Here is a 23863-nt window from a genome sequence, read left to right on the forward strand (position 1 = left end):
TGGAACAATCAGATTGGTTGGGCGAGAGCTAATCTTTGCTTACCTTTTCACCCATTTACCTTGATATGTTTACAAATACCTTTTTTTTTGTCAGGTGGATGGACTCTTATCGGTCGCTTTCTTATGAAAGATAATAATCCTGATAACCTTCCATCTGTTACCTCAAATTCTTACAGGGAGATTCTCCCTAAATATAAATCTAACAACCACTATTTGTTACGGAAGGGCTTCAATCAGCTAAGAAACGACATGGGCTTCACACAGATCCGGTTCTACTGCTTCAAAAAGAAAGTTGGCCGCGTGCTTCACATCATGACCAACAAGGATTCCAAGGGAGCAAATGTGTTGGCGTATTTAACAGACAGTAACAGTTTTCCCCGCGCTTGCGGTTCTTTTACGCGTCTCGGAGACGACCACTCAATACTTGCAAGAAACTGTGAAAAATGGGGCCACCCAACGGAAAACAGATGGGGGCATAGCGGGTATTTAAAAGACAACCGTCTGTTTTCAAGAGCACTGTTAATTCCGTGGGCCCGCTATTACTCGCTCATTGGCTCTTTGCCTCATGCTTGTGATGATGATGTCGCCAAAGACATCGCAATGTCTTTGGGTGACTTATGGCAGATATTTGTGCGTTAAAAGTCCTAGAATTGACAACACCCGAGGGAGAGTCATTATGCATTTCCTGAGGGGGGTAGTGGGGCATTTTTTGGGGAGGTTACATAGTTTTCAAGGGGAACGGAGTTGGGGATTAGTAGTCACCAACAACGTATCATGGGGGTACTATAGAAAATTGACTGCCAATTAACTGCCAATGAAAAGGGGGGGGGGGAGGGAAGGGGATCCATAAGAATATTATAGAGCCTTAGGGGGGATCAGATAAATTTTTTTGTGACTCAACCAAAATCCTCCAAAGTTCGGTAGAACACGCACATTTTAGGCGTAAGGGTAAACTTCCCGAAATACCTCGTTGACTGCAACAAAAAAAAAAATCCCAACAAAATAGCTAAACCAGAATGGAAACTTTTGATTTTCTTTTTCCTAAGGAAGAAATCTTTTAGCCTCTGCTTAATGTTCTCACCGACAGAGATGTGCAAGTAGTTTTTTTCAGTATATACCAAACAGAAACCAAAAATATAGCTCATTTATGTCGACATACCGAAAATGGTCTGAAATCAAACTCTTGATTTGCGATTGTCTCATCGGTTGCTCGGAGGTAAAAAGTACTTGCTATTCATTTCCGAACTAACCAATCAGAACGCGCGAAAAGCACTATTTTATTCACCTGTAAAGTATAAACTAATTTTCATTCTATATCTAAATGGACAGACCGTAGACAGTCTCGGAGGAAAGACAACGTCGTGGAAACAGAGAAAGTACGACTGAAAGTCCGTTTACGTTTGACCCATTGTTATCTGTCATGAATCTGTCATAACCTAAGGAGCCAATACGCCTACTGGTTCCTTCGTTCCCTCTCAGTTATATTGCTTTGGGTTTCTTATTTCCTCAAAGCCAACATTTAGGATTCTACTTTTTGCGGGGTTGAAATTTACTTGAGTAGACGATCATGGAAAATAAGGACTTTCTGTCAGATCGTTTTCAAAAGTTTGAGTTTTTTCAGAAATTTTAATTAACTAATTAGCGTTCCTTTCTATTGGTAAATCTGGTGGACAAATTTTTTGATAAAATTTCATGTACTGAGCTTATTTATACTGTGAGCATAAATTAGCTGCCTTTGTCAATAGATGGGCGTTCATAAACGAGTTTCCCAGTAAGCACTGTTGAATATTGGCCAAATTCCTTGTTTGTGGACTTTTATGGGCAGATGCGAAGTCGAGGTTCATATCAAGGGAGAAAAAAAAGAACAAGAACAATATTTAGCCACCTTGACAATACGATACACCTTGTCAATAAAGAACAATTATTTGACACATGTTTCCTAGTCGCATCTGTCTCACTGTCGTGATGAACCAATCAGAACACAGGATCAGCCTCATCTTGCCTGCTTGCGGAGCATTTCAACCTATATGGTGGTTTTTAGGAAGTAAATTAAGCTAACAACTGAATCGAGTTTGACTCTTTATTTATTGCTCGTATTTTGCACTTAGTCAAGAAACAAATAAATTTCTGTGAGTTATAGAGGTATCAAATGAAAAATGATAGGAAATGCTTTGTCGTCATACGACTTTATTTTGCCCAAAATTGGCGACTTTTTGTTCCCCGACCGGAAACGCCTAGTATCTCGTATTAGCTGAGGACAATGAAAAGGATGCTACAAGGGTTACAGGAATTAGTTGTAATGACACGCCCAGGCGTACAGAATTGATTGAAGAACTAAAACAAAAGTAATGAAATGATGATATTTATCAATTTACGTTTTCTATTATTACATCAATATTTTACATTCCGACACAATTTCATAAACGGCGGTAGCGCGGAGACTGCAAACAAAAATGAAAGATCAAACAAAATCCCGTATCCGTGTTCTGATTCCTGTGGTTTAAATTATTCTGGGCACGTTGTAAACCAAGCCACAACGAAAGTTCCTGAATCTAGAAATGTTGGGGCACCTGTGTAACTGTAGACATTCGTCAGCGGTGTTTCTTATCACAACAGATGCTAATTAAAGATGGCGGATGTAGGAGCGATCGTGCGATCTGACCAGGAACAGGAGGTATAAAATTGTAAACAGTCCAATACGCTTAAATCTTCATTTTTAAATTCAACCCTTTCAAAATATGACTTGCTTTCCTTGCTGTCTAACGCAGGCGATAGCCGTTTTCTTGAGAGAGGTCAACAAGGATTGCGCCGAAAATGGCTTGAGTCCTGTCGGAACATCTACTGCTCTTATGTTCTTAATGGCTAGAAAATTTAATGCCGAACGAGCTGTGATCCTATACAGACGATATCAGGTAAGAAAAATATAACAGCAGCTAAGGATTTTCAATTTGTCTGCCTTAGATAAAGTGTGATTTCCAAAAACGTGAACTTTTTCATTAATCCCATACACTTTAACACACTTCCATATTCTGTTCTTAATCGCCGCCGAATTTTTCCAGCTGTCTCGGACAACCGAAAAACAGCTGTTTGTGAAATACCGCACCTAGCTTTTAGTGCTAACTAATTATAATAACAGGTACAGGTTCAATAAATGCTGCGTGTTAACTTCTTTTTGTACATGTTTTAATTATACCTAATATCTGTGTGCTCAATTGCGAACGATTTTACTGGTATATTTTTCAGATGACAATAATGAAAGAACCACAGTTGAAAAATAATCCCCCAAGGAATGTAATTAATTCTTTGTACTTGACTCTTTTAGGAGGATTACTTATGTACATGAATTAATCTGTTTAAAAAAATATTGGCTTGCCCATAATAATCATGGTCAGTAACTTGAATTTTACCGTTGATAAAATTTGACATAGTTAAAGTCATTATGAACGACTCAGGTATTTAAGCTGCAAGAGTTTTTCATTTTCAATCGTTTTTACTCGGATCCAAACAAGTAAAAGTTTGACCTTTAACAGGTAGATATTTGTAGGTAACGATGTTCTTTTGTGTTTTTGTAGTAATTCCATTTTCAGCAATTTGTCAATCATAATATATTGCCAGTGATGTAAAAATAATCATGTGGTTCCTTGATATTACGTATCTTGAAACTGATTGCTTTCTATGCCCAGGTAGATTTATTTCAGGGTTTCTTGCTTTTGCACACTTCTGCTTGAACTTAAAAAAATTATCTTTTGCCTCTATTCAGCACTAAATTGAAAAAAGAAACCCCCTGAATTCCAACTATACTCCTAAGGAATATAAAATATATTTGAAGTTGCTTTCACTTCTGCTTGACCTTAAAAAAATTTACCTTAAATTACTCCTATTCAGCACTAATTGGAAAGAAAGATCCCTCTGAAACTGTACCCCTAATGAATATAAAATATATCTGAAGTTGCTTTCACAAAGTGGCTTGCAAAAAAATTTCTTCCTTAATTTTCAAGTTTATATGCCAGCAGCTACAAGATTTTTGTATGTTTGGAACTAAAAGTTAAACAGGTCCAGTTCAGAGTTACCCTATATAGTACATTTTTACTTCCCTCTTGAGAAAAAAAGAGAAAACTTAACATTAATCTGTTTAATCTGTTGATTTGGAACACCTCCGTCTTTTGTCAAACATTCTGCAAATGTGATCACTATTCTTCTGTTCATGAAAATTATCAATTTGGGGATAACTAGTTGATCCAATACTTAATTCTCTGAACTAACATTATAAGAATTGTATGGTTGATATTAAGGAGAATGACAAATTTGATCTGGGAGTTGAAGGGTTAATGAAAATAAAGGCATGATGATGTAAGAAAAATGTGACAATCATGGCAATGATAGCAGTAACAAAGTGTGAAATTAGGATGTCAGTGTAGAGCATTATTTTTAATTTTCATTTTGTTGGGTAATTAGTGCTGTGCTTTTTTAAGTGGTGAAACTAATTTTTCAGAGTCAGTTATGGGTTACCTTTCAATAATTTGAGATTGACACGGCACACACAGGATCAGCAATTCTCATCAGCCATGACTTAAACTGTGTACTTTGGATTTTACTTTCATAGTATGAACGTCAATTATATCGTTTACAAGAATTGGCTCCATATGATCAACCTCTGAGGTCTGAACTTCTTGATGGGAAGTTTACGGTTTTGGTGAGTGACTTGATATGTTTGTAGTCATCTATTTGTTCTGGTGTTAAGTGTAATGCAGTAGGTAAGAGTCTGTTATTTACAATGAGTATTGTGGGTAAGGAATTGCTCCCGAATTTGGGTACATAATTTTTAATTTTTTTAATTAAAAAGGAAATTTACAAAGTTGCCATGGGAACATTTTATATCGCCCTGAGGTGTTCTTCAGATTGCGAAGTCTTTTAATTGAGCTGTTTAAGAAGCTGTGAGTGCATTAAAGGGGGCAAGTTTCTAAAGAAACTGTGATGCTGCATCGGTGGGAGAGTATAACAGGGTAATTTGGTATTATCAACTGAATTGAAAGTGTAAATTGGTCACGGTAAATAGTTTCAAAGCTGATGTTTAGAGCATTAGCTTTCATCAAAGTAAATGGAAGGCCCCTGTTAGCCCCTCTGACAAAGGGCTAATGCTCAAAATGTCAGCTTAGAAGCTCTCTATGGTGGCCAATACAAGGGTATCCTGGTGACAAGGATCATTGCTCTCATTACAGAGGGGAAGCTTAATTAAGTCTATTGCAGGTTACCCCAAGCTTTTCATCAGCTTTCCCTGGTAATCTGCAGATATCCAATTCCATTTATGCTCATGGCTGGAGAGAGCCACTGTGACAATCAAAGTATTTTGCTAAATGACTAAACCTTTTAACTCTCAGAAGTGATTAACAAGTAACTTCTCCCCACAATATTCATTCATTATCCGGCAAACAGGTAATGGTATCACTCAAATGCATCAGGTAGAAGTTGTTATCTTGATCTAATACCAAATTCTTGTAACTTATTTACAAGGAAATGTGTAACAGCTAGAGGGGTGAATTAACAATCAGATCTTGGAAGTTAAAGGGTTCACACAAGTTTTAAACTAAAAAAAAAGTTCTTTCCAGCATAATGACTGGAAATATATGAAAATCATATATGTGCACTGTGGTGAAGAAATGAGATATAGACAATCCTTGCAGCTATGAACACTACTGAACTAGTAGTTGAAATGAGACCTGAAAAAAAGATTCAGGCCCATACAGGATTTGAAGCCATGCCCTCTGCGATACCAGTGCAGTGCTCTACCAACTGAGCTAACAAGCCAACTGGGAGCTGGTCATAATGCTGGATCTAAATAAACCTTCTAAGTGGTAAATAATGACTGGAAATTATGAAAATCATATATGTGCACTGCGAGAAGAAATGAGATATGAGCGATCCTGACAGCTATGAACACTACTTAACTAGTAGTTGAAATGAATCCTGAAAAAAAAAATTCAGGCCTGTACGAGATTTGAATCCATGACCTCTGTGATACTGGTGCAGCGCTCCACCAACTGAGCAACAAGCCAACTGGGAGCGGTCATAATGTTGGATCCAAATAAACCTTCCAAGTGGTGAATAATGACTGGAAATATATGAAAATCACATATGTGCACTGCGTAGTTAGTTAACATTCCAGCATGTTAACTAACTACTAATCCATAGAGGTCACTTGCATGTGAGACCTTTACTAAACAATAAAATAATTCTTACTCCTGCCTATTTAGGAAAGCCGTGATGCAGGAGGAGCAGCAATAGCAGTGTTTACTGCCAGCAAGCACTTTCCAGCAGCAACATCTCACAGGACAGTTATACAGGGAATTGCATTTCAGCTGGATGAGTGTTTGAAAAGGTACAAAATATGTCAACATACACTGCAGTTCTCTTTATTCTGTGAGTATGATTACTTGAATGTAATAAGACATGAATATTTGGGTTTGTGGGTATATCTGGCCCTTTTTCAATTTTATTTAGTGCTTTGGTTTAAAATGTAATGAGATACCAGCTTGCCTTCTGGTAAACTTGGCTGTCCCTTCATGCAGTATATTACCTCATCTTGTGATGTATCTGAATGTCTGACCACTAGACATTAAAGTTGTGTGGGTTATCTATTCACTAGGCCTTTTACATTTTTGTTGTATTTTCCAGTTACGAAACTCGAAAGAATGGGTTGGTTCTGCTGTACGACATGACAGGATCAGGCTATCATAATTTTGATTATGGTCTCGCTCGAAAAGTCATGGATCTACTGAAGGTAACCTTGCACTTGATTAAATGTTACAGTCGGCATTTTGAAATACTTACATGCATGTGCACCATCTTGTACATGACTGTTTTTTTTATGCCAACAGAATCTTTGATTCTTTCAAGCTTTAGTGACCTTGTTTCAAGAAGTATGAGATTGTTCATTTTTCATGTCTCCACTCCTCAGTAATTTTTCAAGTAGTAGAAAGTACTGGGAAATGAAAAAAGGTAGCTGGGGTACAAATATTTTCTAGTTGAAAATTGCTTGGGCCAAGGAAAGGGGATGAGCAGGGATGGAGGCTTTGGGAAGAAAAAAAACACTGATCAATCTAGGTACATGTGTGGTACATGTTAATTTTGTTGAAATTTTTATGCCAATGCTGTTAATTTTTGTTTTACTGCATCAACAAGACTTTGAAAAGATTTTAACAATCAATCATGATTTTATTATAATCGTTGTGACAAAACACTTTGGGCAGACCAACAAAATACAAATGATTTTGGCCAGAAAAATGTTTTGACTTTATTAAATCATGTAACCTCTGTCAATAAAGCATATTCTGGAATTTCAATTTTTTTTATTTACAGTTTTCTTAGTAGATGCATTTTCACTTTCCATAATTATATAGTTTAGCCTTCATTCAAATAACCATGGCTCAGGCTCTTAGGGGGCCAGTTATTTACAAAAGGTCTAACCCAAACCACAGTTTTACACATGCCAAGCAGTGTGCCTCATGCTTTCCCTTAAAAAGGGTTGATTTAATTAAATAATTTTCCTTTTACTGTTAGCTTTTGGCCGTCTCAACAGTGTTCTAAAAGTAACTGTTTGGATAAAAGGTCCAGTTAAATTGAGGATTGTTTAGGACACAGTTTTGTTAGACAGTGCAAAACTTTGTTTAATTAACTGATAATTAGTGATTAGGGGAAATCCCTGGTACTTGGCCCTCTGTGACAGCCAGCTGCATGAATGATAGATTACATTTTAGATATAACAACTAATTGTGTGCAATGAACATGGTTTGTTTTCTGCATGAGTCTACAATTTAATACTCATTGCAGGCAGCCTCCATGTTTGTCTCCTTTTCTTCTAAGATGGCAATTTTGCAGATTAAAGCCAATAATTTCAAAGGCAAACATTTCCTTATTTTACTACACCACCCAAAGTGTTGATCAGAAACTACATGAAGCTTTTGTCCTTTTCAGGGTAGTTATCCAGCCAGACTCAAGAATGTCTTTATTATCTCCCCTCCATTTTGGTTTAAGGCTGTGTTATCCTTTTTCATGAACTTTCTCCAAGAAAGACTGAAGGAAAGGATTGAGGTAGTTCCAAGGGAAGTATTACCACAGAGACTTCCAGAATCTTCGATCCCTGAAAGCTTGGGTGGATCCCTGAAAGTGGATCATTTAGCTTGGTTGAACAAGTGCTTGGAATCATACTCCCAGACATGTCAAGAAAAGGGTGGTTTGAATGGGGCAGCAAAAAACTTTGAAAGACTTGACGAAACTGTGTCAAACAAATTTGGTGCTCTAACATTTGATCATGAAGCAGGGCTGGGAAGTGAAGGTTCTCTCACTGTAATGGAATTTATTGAACACATGATGAAGCAACAAAGGAGAGGAATCAATTTACAGTTTTTTAATTTAAAGACCAACACAGCATCTGGAAGTTTTCAGTCTACAAGGTAAGGATTCATGTAGGTCTTGTTAATGTTGTTATTTGTTGGAATCTCTTAACAAACAAGGACTACAAGAACCATCATTGAAAGCATTTAAGTTAGAGGAATTGTGTCCATCATGGAAAATGTAGCTTTGATTTTTCAAGGGCATCATTTGTAATCAGAGAGGCTCATCTGTACAGAGCAAATTCCATTTTCCACTGCCTGAATTGACCAGGAGGATTACTCTGCGATCCAGAGTCCATCACACTAACTTTAAGCCAGGGTGTTTGCCACAAACAATCGCCATTGATAAAGTTGATCCTAGTTGCCATCTTCAACTTTCTTATTGCCTCTTTGATTATTTGTCTGCTGTAACCAACTATTGTTTGAGGGGGTAAGTGATCTAAATTATAAGCGATCCTCGCAGCTATGAACACTACTAAACAAGTAGTTGAAATAAGACCTGGAGGAAAAAAAAAAAATATTCAGGCCCGTATGGGATTTGAACCCATGACCTCTGCGATACCAGTGCAGTGCTCTACCAATTGAGCTAACAAGCCAACTGGGAGCTGGTCACTGTGTTGGATCCAAATAAACCTTCCAAAAAAATTGTAGTTGTTTCAGAAAAAAAAATAGAAGAGTTATTTGATTTAATGTGACATGACTTACTGTACTTTTGACTATGTTGCATCTCTTTAGAATGAGCAGTATATGTCTAATAATTTATTTTGGAGTTTTAGCATGCAACAACTAAGGAGAAAGCAGCAAACCTTTATCTTGATTAACTTGAGACTATGTATTTTGCAGAAATAAAGGTGTTACAGCTTGCAACAGACTGTGGAACCTGAGTTGCCAAACTGGTTACTGTGGCAACAAATTTGCAATGTCGGCAAAGTTAATAACTATATTTTTGAATGCATTATTTGCAGATTGCCAGAGAATGTGAAGAAAAACAGATACACGGATGTCTTGTGTCTGGAAGAAACAAGGGTAAAGCTGTCCAATTTGGATGGACAAACGGCAAGTTTATCATAATATACAGCCTTTGAAATAAATAAATTGTTTCCATCAAAAAGTACATTATTCCTATGCCACTGAGCATATTACTTTTTAAACAAGATTTTCTCTACAGACAAAAATTAATTCTCTTTTAAAAGTGGCAGACATATCACTCATACACCCCTGCAGCTGACTTGTGACATATAAGACCTTGTTCCAGGCTCTCAGTCAGTTGTGGCAAGCAAAAAAGAGGGCATGTGAAAAATTATGTTGCTTCACAAAATAAGCAGAAGAGAAAAGAATGATACAAAGTGTGGTTTTCTAAAAACTGTAACCACAATTAGATCAGCCTGCTTGCCATTTTTCTGGCACATCTTCATCTACTAAGAGTCTAATACAGGCTAGATGTAATGGAGTGTAGCTTTTCTTTTTTCCATCTCTTGAAAATCTAGGTTTGTAAGGTTAACCCTTTAACTCCCAAGATCTCATTAGTCTGCCAAATGATTCTTATTATGTTAGTTTGGAGAATTTGGTATCAGATCAATTAGTAATCCCATAATTGATATTTTTCTTTATTCTCATCACTGGTCTGCATGGATTGTATAGATATAGTAAGGAGAAATTCTGTCTTGGTTACTCATGGGAGTAAACAGGTTTTTGCAATTATTTTCTAGACATCAAATTACATTCATGCAAACTTTATGGATGGATACAAGCAAGCACGGGCATATATTGCCACTCAAGGTTAGAGTGAGTTTGCAATAGAGACACAGGAGCCCTTCTAGTGTGCATTGTTATAGTAAGAGTGAGTTGAATTGCAGAATGATGTTATGTACATACAATTATAAAGTAAAACAAATTTACATGTGAACTTTTATCCAGGGATTTTTTATGGTAAAAAAAATGAGAATAGTGAAGCTTAAGTTTTTCATGACTTTTCTTCTGCTGTACAGTAGTCCCTGTACAGTCTGCATGTGTACATCTTCATATTTGCCTTTATTAGAAATTATTAACTGTTATGAATAATTACTACTCTTTAGGTCCCCTGCCCCACACCAAAGGTGATTTCTGGCAAATGGCTTGGGAACAACAGGTTTATGTCATTGTCATGATAACAAGGTAAGCTTTTTTTTTCTGATAGCTCTTTTAGTTAACCCTTTCACTCCCAAGATCTAATTAGTAATTCTCCATACTATCTGCCATACAATTCTTATGATGTTAGTTTAGAGAATTTGGTGTTGGATCAACTAATAATCCCATGATCGATATTCTTCTCTATTCTCATCACCTACCTGCTTGATATTGTATTGATATTGTAAGGAGAACTTCTCTCTTGGTCACTTGTGGGAGTGAAAGGGTTAAAAGAAAAGCTAAAGTTTGTTTCGTTTTATCCATGGCATATGTGAAGGATTAGGATGATGAAGTTTTTGACAAGTGTACAACAGAGATAACTTTACGGTTTTTGGACGTATCATTCGCTTGTTGCTGCCACTAAGTTAGTGATGTAAACGTTTTGAGGTTGAGTGGCAAAATTGGGAATGATTTTATTCCTTTAGAAGAAAAGCTAGACCTTGAATAACAAATGCAAATGTGAATGAAATTAGAAGATCCTCGCAGCTAAGAACACTACTGAAACTAGTAGTTGTAAGTAGGACCTGAAAAAAATTTCAGGCCCGTACGGGATTTGAACCCATGACCTCTGCGATACCGGTGCAGCGCTCTACCAATTGAGCTAACAAGCCAACTGGGAGCTGGTCAATGAATTGGGTACAAATAAACATCCGAGTGAATGATATTCATATGATATGAAATTCATATATCTAAAATGCAAATGTATTGTTAAATGAGAAGTCAAACCAGTTAATCCAGATGTCACAACAGTTTATCCTGATTTCAAACCAGTTGACATAGATGCCACACTAATTAACCAGATATCAAACCAGTTAATCCAGATTCCACACCAGTTTATCCAGATGTCACACCAGTTAATCCAGATGTCACACCAGTTTACCAGATATTAAACCACTTAATCCAGATTTCAAATTAGTTATACCAGATATTAATTTAGTTCATCTAGCATCAAGCACACGTCATTGGCATGGCTTCCCATCTCGTTTGGTTTCATCTCTTTTTTTATCTACCCTAAATAAAGGCAAAGCATTCTCAATCTCATTTTAAGTCTCCACTGCTATGAGTCATATTGCCAGAAATTACCATTTAATTATTGAGTGACTCGTTAAAAGTGAAAACTGTTATCCTAGGTGCATTGAAAGGAGTCGCAGGAAGTGTATTCAGTATTGGCCCGAAAATAATGAAACACAGGAGTTTGCAACATTAGATGTGTCCCATGAAGAAACTTTGGAATTTGAGGATCATGTAGAAAGAGTTTTCTGGATGAAGCACAAAAGGGTGAGTGATTTATATCATATATAATAGCTGGGAGAAGACGGAGAAGGTGTCTTAAATCTTCAAGGCTTTTGTGGAAGAGTTTGACTCCAGATTATCAAGTTATCAACCGCACGATTGCTTGATTTCAATTGATTCTGCTTCAGGGAGCGATGTGGTTTGTGTAGAAGACTCGCGGCGCCCTCTTAATCGATCACAAACGGAAATTAAACAAATTGATATTTGTTTACTTGCCTTTTCCTCTCCTAAGAGAATTTAGGTAAATTAACATGGAGATTTCGTTGTTTCCATGTCTTGTTGATCGTGTTCTGAATCACAATGGTGAATAGTCTTCTTTCCATTTCGTGTTTCCGACTCGCTCAAGGCGCGCAGTGCATGTTCCTTTATTCGCATCTTCTCCATTTTTCCATCCAAACAAGTAGTCTAAGACATATTCGCTGATCGTTTGAGTGGAAAACTTGTTTTTACCATACAGTAACCCTCTTGCTCCCAAAGATTTGCTGTATAATTATCTTTTCTAGCAGTTATAGTGATACAATTTCTTGTGAAGTTATACGGAGAGTTTAAGGATTTGGGCTAATGTAGCAAAAATTCGCTGATCGTTTTAATAAATGGAAAACTTATTTTTACAACATATTAACCATACAGTCACTCTCTAGTTCCCAAAGATCCGCTGCGCAACTCTCTTTCCCAGCTGTCATACAATGCCTTGTGAAGTTGTGCGGAGAGTTTGGGAATTTGGTCTGAATATTGTTTACCCTATCACATGTTTGTTCCTGAATGTATCGATATTTTTTGGAGAGGTTAATTTTTGAACCCGGTAGGTAGGATTAATACATCTTTGCTCACATCGTAGTCAGGAGAGAAACGAAGACTAGTCCACTTCCAAATGACCTCTTGGCCAGATTTTGGAGTGCCGTCGTCTGCCGAGTCATGCTTACATATTGTTGGTCTGGTCCGGGAGGCACAAAATGATGCAGTGCAAGCATTAGGGTCGCAGTGGAAGGGACACCCAAGAGGCCCTCCAATTATAGTGCACTGCAGTGCAGGTATTGGTCGCACTGGGACCTTCTGCACTATTGAAGTGAATGTGGCTCGTTTGGCAGATGTGGGAAAATGTGAGGTATTTAACACAGTGAAAACTTTAAGAACTCAGAGGGCGCTCACTATTCAGACACCTGAACAGTACGAGTTTTGTCATTTGGCCATATTGGAGCATGCGCTGAACATGGCAAGCACAACGCAAGATGAGAAGGAAGCAATCACAGACTTCTTGGGAGGGTGGAAAATGCAACGAAAAAACTCCAGTGACACGGATTGAGCCCAGTGTACTACACAAAAGATAGTGATTGGTATAAGGTTAGGCCTAAGTGATCCTTGAGTTTTAACGAAGTATTCCTCTCTCTCTCTCTCTGTTAGGGATGAGTGATAATCTGTAAAAATTAAAAAGCCTGGAAAGCCTCCAAATGTTAGTGAAGCTAGCGTCCTTTATTACTTCGCAGAAAGATTTGAAAATCGAGGGGAAAAATACTAACAGCATACTCTTGCACTAAAAGATGGTGATTTACCAATCTGGCAATATTTAGCCATTGGAGTCCTCGTGTATTCACGTGCACGCTAATCACTCGGGAAATGGTGAGAATGAAGGCTGCGCAGTACAATTCTTTATCCTTTAGCGCTACCGTCTGGTTTACCAGAACCGTATTATCTCTAAAACCCGTTTTTTTCTTTTCTTTTTTCTTTTTTTTGTTAACAGAGAACGTTTTAAACTCTATGATGTATCTGTATTGCTCATAATGTGGAGAGGAATCTGAAAACATTGTATATAGATTTCATTTACCGTTAATCACCAACATCCTCATGGAGGCAACATCCCTTGAATAAAGGGCCATCCTAATTTATGCTAAATTTGTATTAAAAAACAGGGCTGTTTAAAGCACCAACTTGAATTTGTAGAATACGAATGATATTTATTGCTTTTTTTGAGAAATGGAATTTCACATGCGACATTTTACTGTTTTAAAAATAACTAATATTGTCTACAATTTCCAACTGTATTGGGATGAAATGCAGAGCTCAAATTAAACCCCGTTCACACTGGCAAAACATGTGTAGTCAAACCGGGTTTGACAGAATTAAAATCAAAAACAGAAAAAGTTTTCCACAGGTTTCATCTATTCACTAACATGTATTTTTAATATGTTAAATTGGAAGTCAACAAACATCAGTTGAAGCAGCTATGAAGAAAACTTTTTAACCGTGTTAACCTAAACGGCTTAAAGACACGTTTTAAAGCTTTACTGCGAATGAGGTATAAGTACCTTTAGCAACTGTTGTTTGGAATGTCACGCACTGCTCGTCCTTCTGGGAGAAGCTGTGTTGCGTGACATCCTACAGAACAGCTTTTAAGAACACTTTTTTATAAGTTTATGATGAAACAATTTATTTGTTACGATATGTGTAACAATTACCTTTCTTTGTAAATTCCCTAAATTCAAGAACATTACTCAGTTAACGTTTGCAATTAAATCACATGATTCCGTTATGGAATACTAAAAAATATTTCAAAGTCATTATCCTTAAGGAAATTATGGTATCTGAGTAATTAATTTTTAACGTTTTTGTGAATAATATTTAGTTGACATTGCTGTTACAAAAAGAGTCAATTCTAAAAATTTTAAAGACATTTTAGTTTTGTAGAAGTTGTATCCTATAGTTATCGAGGTATATAACTTTAGAATCAGTTGTATTTTTTAAATGACTGTGTTAAAAAGGACAAATTCGTCTTGTCAATAAAGATTTCCTTAATAGTTAAAATGTTTTGTTTGTGGTTGAGTAGAGTTGGCTGCCACAGAGAACTGGTTCTTAAGGGTGACTCGCCTGCAGTGGATGGTAGTGCATAATGACATGGCGTTCGTACGTTTGCGCATGTGCGATGGTGTACTTTCAGGTTGTCGAGTTAAAAAGAAAGTTATCAGAATACTCGCAAAAGTCGTAATTTAAATAAGCCTCGCGTTCAAATATTCTCGAATTTCCCTTTTCTCTACTTTTTTTCCTTTAATAGAATTCTGTGCGCTATGGCACAGCAGTTGCTTTTTAAATTTTCCCTTTGAAAGTTCCCTCTGATATCAGGCGCGAGGCCGGCGCAAATATTGATCCACTTGCACATGCCTGACTTTTGGCAACTGTAGAGAGGGTGAGTTTCTAAAGAAACTGTGGTACTGCGTAGGTGGGAGAGTATAACAGGGTAATTTGGTGTTATCAACTGGGTTGAAAACGTTAATTGGCCACCGTTAAGAGTCTAAAGGCTGACTTTTCGAGCGTTAGCCCTTCGCCAGAGGGATTGGCAACTGTGTCGGGGATAAGCAAAGTAGCATACGCGCGTAAAACAGCGCGTTTGTAGCTCTCCCTCTTTATCGCTAATTTCTACTCTCCGGGAGCCTGGACCAGCTTGTTCCGAGATCGTGAGGGTCCGCTGACAACCCTAGCCGCCATTTAACGCTTACCTTCCTTCGTTCGTCTTAACTGACAGAGAATCAAGAAAAACTAACGTAAGTGAAAATTTAGTTTACGTCTAAGTTGCATTGGAATGCGGAGACTTTTTACGTCATAATGACTGGACATTTTTATTTTGAAGATGATGTGCTTTATTTTTAATTTAGCTCAGATCAGCAAGTTCCAGTCGTTCAAAAGGTTCGTTTCTCAATCCACAGGATAAGACGTTATTTACTAAGTGTAAGAAGTATTGAAAAATGAGCGGTTTTCGTTTTGTAATCAGGGGTTTGCGTGGAATTTGGTGCAGTCGTGAGCTGAAAGTGAGAACACATTATTACCATACCGTCACCTAGATCAACTCTGGAAATGACGCTTTTAACGGGCTTTGTGGCAATGTAAATGTATTAATGTACGTGGAACACTGAAGGTTGTAGCAAAAGGGTGGTTAAGGGTTATTTAGCCCAAATGGTTACGCGATAAGTGAATTTTACGCGAATTTGTGACATGTAAATACTTTTTAAGTACACATGACGCATTAATTTTTCTAAAGTCCGTGCGTGAAACGGGATCAGGACCCCAAACTCCCAAACTCCCCCGTCTTTTCTACCTTCTGGTAAATTATCTTGTTCCATTTTTTACAACGTCACTTTAATCACAACGGTAATAATTTCGGCCTGTTTTACCTTGACCGACATCACAGCTTGGGGACAAGCTTTCGAAATTGAAAAACACAGCAGGAGCCCATTATTAATGGGCCCCTGACACAGCCATTAAACGCCGTACATTTACGTTGCTTACATAGAGACATTGTGAAGAATCAAATCACTGATAGAATGAAAATAATCCCGATACTAGTCACTCTTAAGGGTCAGAGGGTTTAGCTCTCTAAGGAAGAAAATGTGGTTATAAGAGTATGTCTTTAACCTTGCAAATCCTTGGTCGCGGTAGTGTTTGACAAACATTTTAGGGTTCAGTAATATACCTAAGCTACATCTCATCTCATTGATGATGGAACAAAAATTTAGTTTTAATCAGCTCTGTCGAAAGTCGACATTCGTTCGGTAATTTGGCAGCCGTTGGTTTACCATGTTTGGTCTTTACACGCAACAGTTTCTCTCTTAGAATGCGTTGCGTGGCCAGACCAGACAAGGCTGCGAAAGAGACCGCAGGAGATAGACATTCTCGAATTCGTAACGATCTGTTCACGGAATGTCGAAGTCACAGCATGGAATTTTTAGTGCCTCTATCCTTTTAAAGGACAGCCAGCTCTATGTTGCTATGTGAGGATTATGTATCAACTTAAATTATCGATTAAAATTATATGGCCTTTTTAAAGTTGAGACAATTTAGTAGCAATTTGAGTTACGCAGAAACTGCAACAGATAGCGGGGGATTGTTCACGCCTTTCAAAATAATCGACCTGAAATCACGTTACATTGTACCCTTGCATACACCCTTACACGCTTCGGTATCGCGCGAGTGGCCGGCTGCGTTGAAAGTGTACCACGCATCACTTCTCCGCCTTGTTAGCGGTGACCGGTCCGAGGGTCCCCAATCAATTATGAGAAGTTCAGGTCCGTACGATGTACTTTTAATTTTAACTAATCGAAGTCCTCTTTGACGTTTTACACGGTTCATTTTAGAATGATGCAGAAGCAATATCTACGCAAACAGCAAAATATGGTAAAATGTAGTGTGCTGCCCACGTGAATGCAAACCAATGCTAGTTAAATCCAAACATGTACTTTGGATTTTCAAAATTACTACCCAAAAAGTTTGTTTATCTCAGGAAAGCACTTCGAGTTAAATTTTTAGCCTTGAAAAAGAATATTGTTAGATCATTCGCTCTTACGAAGGGCTAATGCTCGAAACGTCAGCTTTGTAACACTTAACAATGGCCAATTCACGTTGTCAACTCAGTTGATAATACTGAATCACCCTGTACAGTCTGATATGCTTGCCTTAAGAAATTTTATGGATGATGTGTTCTTATCGACGACGAGAGAAATCAATCGATTGGCAATATTCTTTGACAAACGACTTATTTTTAGTCGCAAAGGATAACCTTTCAGCGCGCATTGTGGACCAGAAGACAAAAGTCAATGCACCGCGGCCGAGTACGTGTTAAACCTGCACGTGCGTAATCGCGTGCACGCCATTGATATGTAAATCATGTTTTAAAAGGCGTAAAAGATGCCACTGACGGACAGATTATGTTACTTCCGACAAACTTACATCATTGAAATTTCGGTTGCTAACATCTGCAACCAAGAATTTTTCCTTGTAAATTTTTAAAATCAATTCAATAAAATCAAACGGGCACTTTGCACGTTGATGATGTAATGTGCGTGCAGGCTTTAACGCTTGCACAACAGTACTACGAAAATAATGGGACAGAAATGTTATGAAACAACTGGTTCAGACGTCAATTACGTGTTCATCAAGATACTTAAGAGAAATTAACGGTATCAAAGTGACGAGTAAGTTTCTCGAGGAGCAGCCGATTGCGACTGTATCATGTTCCAGCTGCTTCATATCTCGATGAACCAGCGTTAATGTATCGACCATTCTATCACCTGAAGTTATTTCTAGAAACAATACGTACATATCGACCAGAGCGAGTAAACAATACTGTCTCTTCACGTGCAGAGTATCACGTGAATACTTGGCCGCATGAGAGAAAACGTGAGCATGACGAAGATTGTCATACATTCTGGTGTACTTCGCCAGTAACTGACTCTACTTTACAGCTCCTTACAACTACTAAGACGGAGTAGACAGAGTTTAAAGTGAACATAGTTATTTATTTAGCAAATAATTTCTTCAATTTTACAGCAAATATAGCAAAATTCATTTTGGCACAGCACCATAAATATCCGGCCATAGCGTAAATGCAACGGTTTATATACTTTAAACTACTATAAACACTTCTTTCTACACCGAGTTGACAAATTTAAGCTTCTCATCAATCTAAGCGTAGCGTCGACATTTTAATTCACAATGTAACGTTCACATAGGATGTGACCTTATATGTTTGACAAAAAATAATATTTTCCCAAAGAAAATTCCCTGAACAGCTCAGGCATAGTATACAAGAGCTCTTTGGTAAATTTTTCATGTTCGCTCATACCCCCCCACATCCCGAATAAATTAAATTATGATAAATTAAATTATGATACATCTGTCTTTTCTTGTTAATAGCCATAATTGTTAGCATAATTTCATCAAGGGCCAAGCTTGAGTAAGGATGATTTCCTTTTGTTTCCAGGCAAATTGCAATTTAATCAATATTATTTTTTTTTTCTTTCTTTCTCTTTTTTCTTACAAATGACAATTGTCAAAAAAATTAAATAATATGAAATTATGTTTATGAAACCTTAAAACCATTGGAGAATTTCAAAAATGAGAGAGAGTAAAAAAAGAAAGTTACCATCAACACACACACAAAAAAAATGAACTGTCCTTCACTAACTATTTTACGAAATTGCTTAAAAATGAACACCAATAAATAAAATTACAATTTCAAGAGCATACATAAAAGAAACCCTGGGGCACAAACCTAACTGTTTCAAACTATTACTTTAAATAGGGCAAAATGCAATAACGGATACTTTTTAAAATACAATTAGTGGTAAATTAAGCCATGAATGGCAAAGTACTTGAAGGAAACACTGACAAAGAAATAAAGAATAAATCAAATTACATACAGGAAAATCCAATTAGTTTCCCAATTTTTTTTCCTTTTTTAAGATTTTAGCTTCTAATAAAAACCAGACAACACAACACTTTCCAATGAACAAACACTCACTTTTCAACACAACGACCCCTTCCACTAAACCAAGGCAAAGCACCATAGCAAGTTTCAAGGTGCTGAACCAGCCCTAACATTGATTAGATACGTGAATCATGTGAATCCTCAAGTACAAAAACTCAATAGTGACCATTTAAAAATAACACAATCCAAACGGTCCATTAAAAACGTTTTTCTTACATGTAAAGTTCACATTTTCCTTCAAAGCACCCTTGCCAAACATACCATCTAAAATGGATGAAGGCATGTTGGCATGATGAAACTCAAAGAGTTTTGCCTGATCTTTAGGATCAACAGTGTCATTTAAGGACATTTGGATTTTGTAAGCAGCAGCCAAAGTCTCAAGTCCTTCTTTGCGAGTTTCCAATCCCAAACGCTCCGACACATCAATGCAGGTTTTGCACTGGTCCAGCAAAGGGGCTTCTGGCTCCTGCATAATGTCCTTTAAAGATAATATGTCATTTCCAGTATCTTGATTCTCCAAAACAACTTCTTTAACAACAACATCTGGAACAGAGCTTTCAAAAGAGCCACTACTTTCAAATGAAGAACACTCTTCTAAAATCCAGCTTTTCAGTGTGCCCTCTTCAAAGTCTCCAACTTCATCCTCAATGTGCAATGGCTCGAAACAGATTGGTTCATCTGAAGGGAATGAGTACTGATGAAGGTAAGGATGTGCAAGGGCTTCTTCTGCAGTCATTCTTTTATCTGGGTTGAACTTCAGCATTTTCACCAGCAGATCAAGAGCTGCAAATAATAACAAGAGGCAAATGTTGAGTGCTGACATTACTTCAAGAAAATGTGGTGGTTATTTGTTAATTATGTTATGATGTTACTACATACTCACCATTACATTTATACCAACAATGTTATATAAGGCAAAGAGATGTTAGAGTCTCTCAGAGACAAATCAGTGATTTTCCCCCCTAAGCAAACTTATGAAATACATAAATTCATGCATGTGTGAATTTTGTTTGCTAAGAACTAGAGGAAGCTTAGAAAAAATTAGCATATAAGGTTCTAGGTGTCAATATTTACAGCTTGGTTTCCAGGGATATGAAGAATTTCGCTTCTTCATGTGTGTTTTTTGTTTGTATACTGAAACTTTACTAGTTCCCTTTCAGCGCCTGATTCTGGGCATGTAAATCGTTAGGTATTGCTAGAATGCTTAACATTTAGGTTATTTCCAGTTCTTTATTATTAGTCAGCCAATCACACAAAACATTCCATCGGGTTCAGTATGTGGTTTAAGAATATTAATAACTGCATGGTTTTCTGTTTCGCTAATAATTCGCCAGAAAACTAACATGGCATCGATTCACCATCCCACTACTTTTGAATACTTCACATGTAGAATTCACTCGAACAGATGAAAACAGAAATCATCAAGAGAACAGGAAAAGATAAATTGCTTTGCCACCCGCGATTGCGCTGAAACGTAAACAATATTTTGTCTAATGGTGTGATTTTTGCCGATCTGTTGCGCCACTAGAAAGTCACAAAAAAGGGGGAAAAAATCTCGAATGTTTCTTGTAAATGGACCCGATAGTCGATTTTTACTCCAAAACATAACAGGCGAGAGGGGATATCACGGCCGTTCATTGACAATTATTATCATGGTTAAATTTAGCAATTTCCTGACTCACGAAATTTTTTCAAGAGTACCACCCAATTCGAGCATTTTCATTTCGTAGATTCTGACCCACATCCATTCCGAAAGACTAAATTGAACTCGTAAAAATTTAGACAGTATAAAAAGACAACTTCACCCTGCAGATACACCCTAGATACCTGTAAAAATTTTTTCTTTGTTTGTATTTTATTTTCGAATTCATGAAATATTCATAGGGTGTCAAAGTACAATTCTGAAGCGAGCATTACAAGCGAAATATCAGAGAGAATTCTTGAATAGAAAGAGGAAGGCTCAGAAAAAACGGGTTTGCTCCATTATAAATACACGAAAAAAATTACGGCGACAGCGCATAAGAAGGCGAAAATCATAAAAAAACAAATTTAAGTTACGTAAGTAAAATTGACCATCGCGCAAGTATGCAAATTAATTTCAATGTTTACATGGTTCGAACCGACAACAAAACCGGCCTTACCTTGGATGTCAATGTGAGGAAACTTGCTTCCCAAAGCAGATCCTTGTTCCTGAGTCCTTTTCAAAGCCGTTCTTTCTGGCAAATGTGGTTTAAGGGCTATCCATTCTTCCTCCGTAAGGCAAACAGAGTCCAAAATTTGCTCCATTTGATCGATTTCGTGCCTCCCTTCGAACAGGGGTTTGCCCAGTAACATCTCAGCAAAAACGCAACCCGCGGCCCACATATCTACCGAACTGTCATAAGTCGATGCGTTCAACAGCAGTTCAGGCGATTTATACCACAAGGTCGAGACGCTGTGAGTTAGATGGCCGTAGTGTGAGTAAGCCGGATCGAGAATTCGTGATCGTCCGAAGTCGCCTATTCTCAGGAGTAACGTTTCGGAGTCAACTAGCAAATTACTTGGTTTCACGTCACGATGAACTACGTTCGCGGAGTGGATGTATTTCAGTCCTCGTAACAGTTGATATAAAAATAATTTCACATAGTCTTCTCGTAGTTTTCCCTTACTTTGTAAGATTTGATGTAGGTCAGAATCAATCAAGTCTTCTACAAGATAAAGTTCGGTCGCCCCTCTAAAATGTTCGTCCATGCCGTCCAGGAACGGCATGCCTTCTGAGTCCACCACTTTTAATAACTTCACCACATTCTCGTGTTCTAAAGTCTTCAAAGCCTTCACTTCTCTGAGAGCTGCTCTACAATTCATTCGATCTCGAAGAATAAGTCTTTTAAGAGCAACCCGTTGGTCGGTTTCCACATCGATGGCGGAATAAACTGCGCCGCTTCCACCGGTTCCCACAAGCTTCATGTTCGTGAAAGCAGAGCCAAGAAAATCCGAGTTTGTTTCTTTAGGCATTGTGAGTGTCTTTGTGAAGTCGATGTGTTCCCTAGGACTCTTTGGAAAAAGTGAGCCACTGCTATAAAGGTAGAAACATTTCAAAGGCCCCTCACGACCTACTCCCGTGGTAGCGCTAAAAATTTTTCTGAGACAATTGTTCGAACAAGTTATTAACCGGCGTACGCTCTCACGAGAACATCTGATTGGTTCTTATGTTGAATAATATAGGACGTGGGCTGTGATTGGTCAAGAGTCTGTTAGTTTTCCAGCTGACGTTCACATGCATCGCATGAGGCGCATGACAAGGTCGCTCTTACATCAGCCGTGTGTTTCACATTTCGTAAAACATTCCCTTGTTACATAACTTATAGAACGCAAGCACTCTCATCTCTGTCGATACTGGTCAGTCTTCGATTCTGTGAATATCTTTTTATTTTCAGTAAAACAGTTAGCAAATATTTCACGAATTACGATAAAGTGATTTGGATCCACACGCAACAGGAAACACGCAAACGCTTTTTTCGCCAAGGTCATTGCATCGTCAGAGTAGATTGTCCTTCCGGTTCTCACAACTTAACTGAAGTATGAGAGTTAACTACCAAACGTGACTTTTTCCTTCTCTCATTTTCAGTTTTGACGAGGGTCACGATCTATGCGGGGAAACTTTCTAGATAAAACGAAAGAAGGAAGACTTTCGAAAACTGCGCATGATTGGGGCTTGAAAACTTTGAAGGATGTGGGAGTGAGAGGGAAATTGAATTTAACAGATGACGTTCGTAGTTTAAGTACTTCTGGTTTTGCTTAAAGTCTCTGATGTCAAAGGGTAGGATGGTGACAGTCAAACGAATACGATTACAACATTGAAACAATCACCTGCCTGCCACAGCGCCTACGATGTTAGTACAAATAAATATAATTTTGCGTATTGATTCTAAAAAAAGAAAATTAATAATGGAGAGAAAAATTCATGAGTAGAGCTGTCAAATTTACACGGAATAACTTCATATCGTTGAAACTAGGCAGCTGGCTTCACAAGAAATGAGAAAATATCGCAAAAATTGATGAGATGCTTAGATAATTAAGATTTTATGCCGAGAGCTTAGTTGCCTTTGGGAAAGGTGAAGAATATTTTAATTTCGCAAAACCCCAGGAATAGCTTTTGAAAACCACAAACTTAATTTGACAGAAGTGGGTCTCTACGAAACTTCCGTAAATCAAGAGTGAAATTGCGTACTGTGAGATTCAACTTAAAGAATATTGTATATTTCGCTTGGACCATATTTCGAAATGAATATACATCACAAATAAAATGGTAGATCTGCCAAGGTTTTCCTTTTATTTTTTTTTTGTCCATTATTTATCTCATTTTCAATTTTTGACGGATAGGAACTCCCATATTTTTCCGGCAAAACAACTTCATAAGACATGTAGGAGGACTGAGGTAACAACTAAAAATGACTCATGAATATGGCGACATCTTAAGGCATCCGCTATTGCTTCTAACCAGGCTTCGTGCCAGCTTTAAATATTTTTAGCGTCTACTATTGCAAAAACAGCAGAAAATATATGTTAACCGGGTGAAAGTTCAACACAAATATCAGCCTCAGGAAAATTTTGCTTTTTCTGCCTCTATATACCGAGCAGAGGTAAATTTTGCTAATCAGTCCGTCAAGCAAAATCTACAACCAAAAATATTTTAAGTTTTTTTTCTTCAGGAAAGCGGCTGTACTCATGATGAAGTCAGTTGGGGGAAAATTCCACCATAGTTTGATAGTGCCGCAAAAAA

At 37.6% G+C, this 23863-nt stretch overlaps 2 protein-coding genes across 3 annotated transcripts; one reads left to right on the forward strand and one right to left on the reverse strand.

Moving 5' to 3' along the window:
* Window positions 1-2519: 2519 nt before the first annotated feature.
* Window positions 2520-14620, forward strand: LOC131776000 (tyrosine-protein phosphatase non-receptor type 9). Of its 2 annotated transcripts, XM_059092128.2 has the most exons (12): window positions 2520-2674; window positions 2769-2912; window positions 4604-4693; window positions 6252-6376; window positions 6673-6778; window positions 7972-8450; window positions 9356-9446; window positions 10100-10169; window positions 10466-10544; window positions 11687-11834; window positions 12688-13190; window positions 13588-14620. In XM_059092128.2, exons 1-11 carry the CDS (start codon window positions 2630-2632, stop codon window positions 13150-13152), a joined length of 1842 nt encoding a protein of 613 aa, XP_058948111.2. In that variant the 5' UTR covers window positions 2520-2629; the 3' UTR covers window positions 13153-13190; window positions 13588-14620. The 2 variants fall into 2 exon arrangements, with proteins under 2 accessions (XP_058948111.2, XP_058948110.2); XM_059092127.2 differs by having other exon boundaries at window positions 12688-14620.
* Window positions 14621-18109: 3489 nt separating this feature from the next.
* Window positions 18110-22227, reverse strand: LOC131775984 (mitogen-activated protein kinase 4-like). Its single transcript, XM_059092112.2, has 2 exons — window positions 21243-22227; window positions 18110-19884 (listed from the first exon to the last, which is right to left on the reverse strand). The coding sequence occupies exons 1-2, from the start codon at window positions 22093-22095 to the stop codon at window positions 19271-19273; spliced, it is 1467 nt and encodes a 488-aa protein (XP_058948095.2). The 5' UTR covers window positions 22096-22227; the 3' UTR covers window positions 18110-19270.
* Between the last annotated feature and the right edge of the window lie 1636 nt (window positions 22228-23863).

This window comes from Pocillopora verrucosa, chromosome 4, assembly GCF_036669915.1.
Source record: "Pocillopora verrucosa isolate sample1 chromosome 4, ASM3666991v2, whole genome shotgun sequence".
Lineage (NCBI taxonomy): Eukaryota > Metazoa > Cnidaria > Anthozoa > Scleractinia > Pocilloporidae > Pocillopora > Pocillopora verrucosa.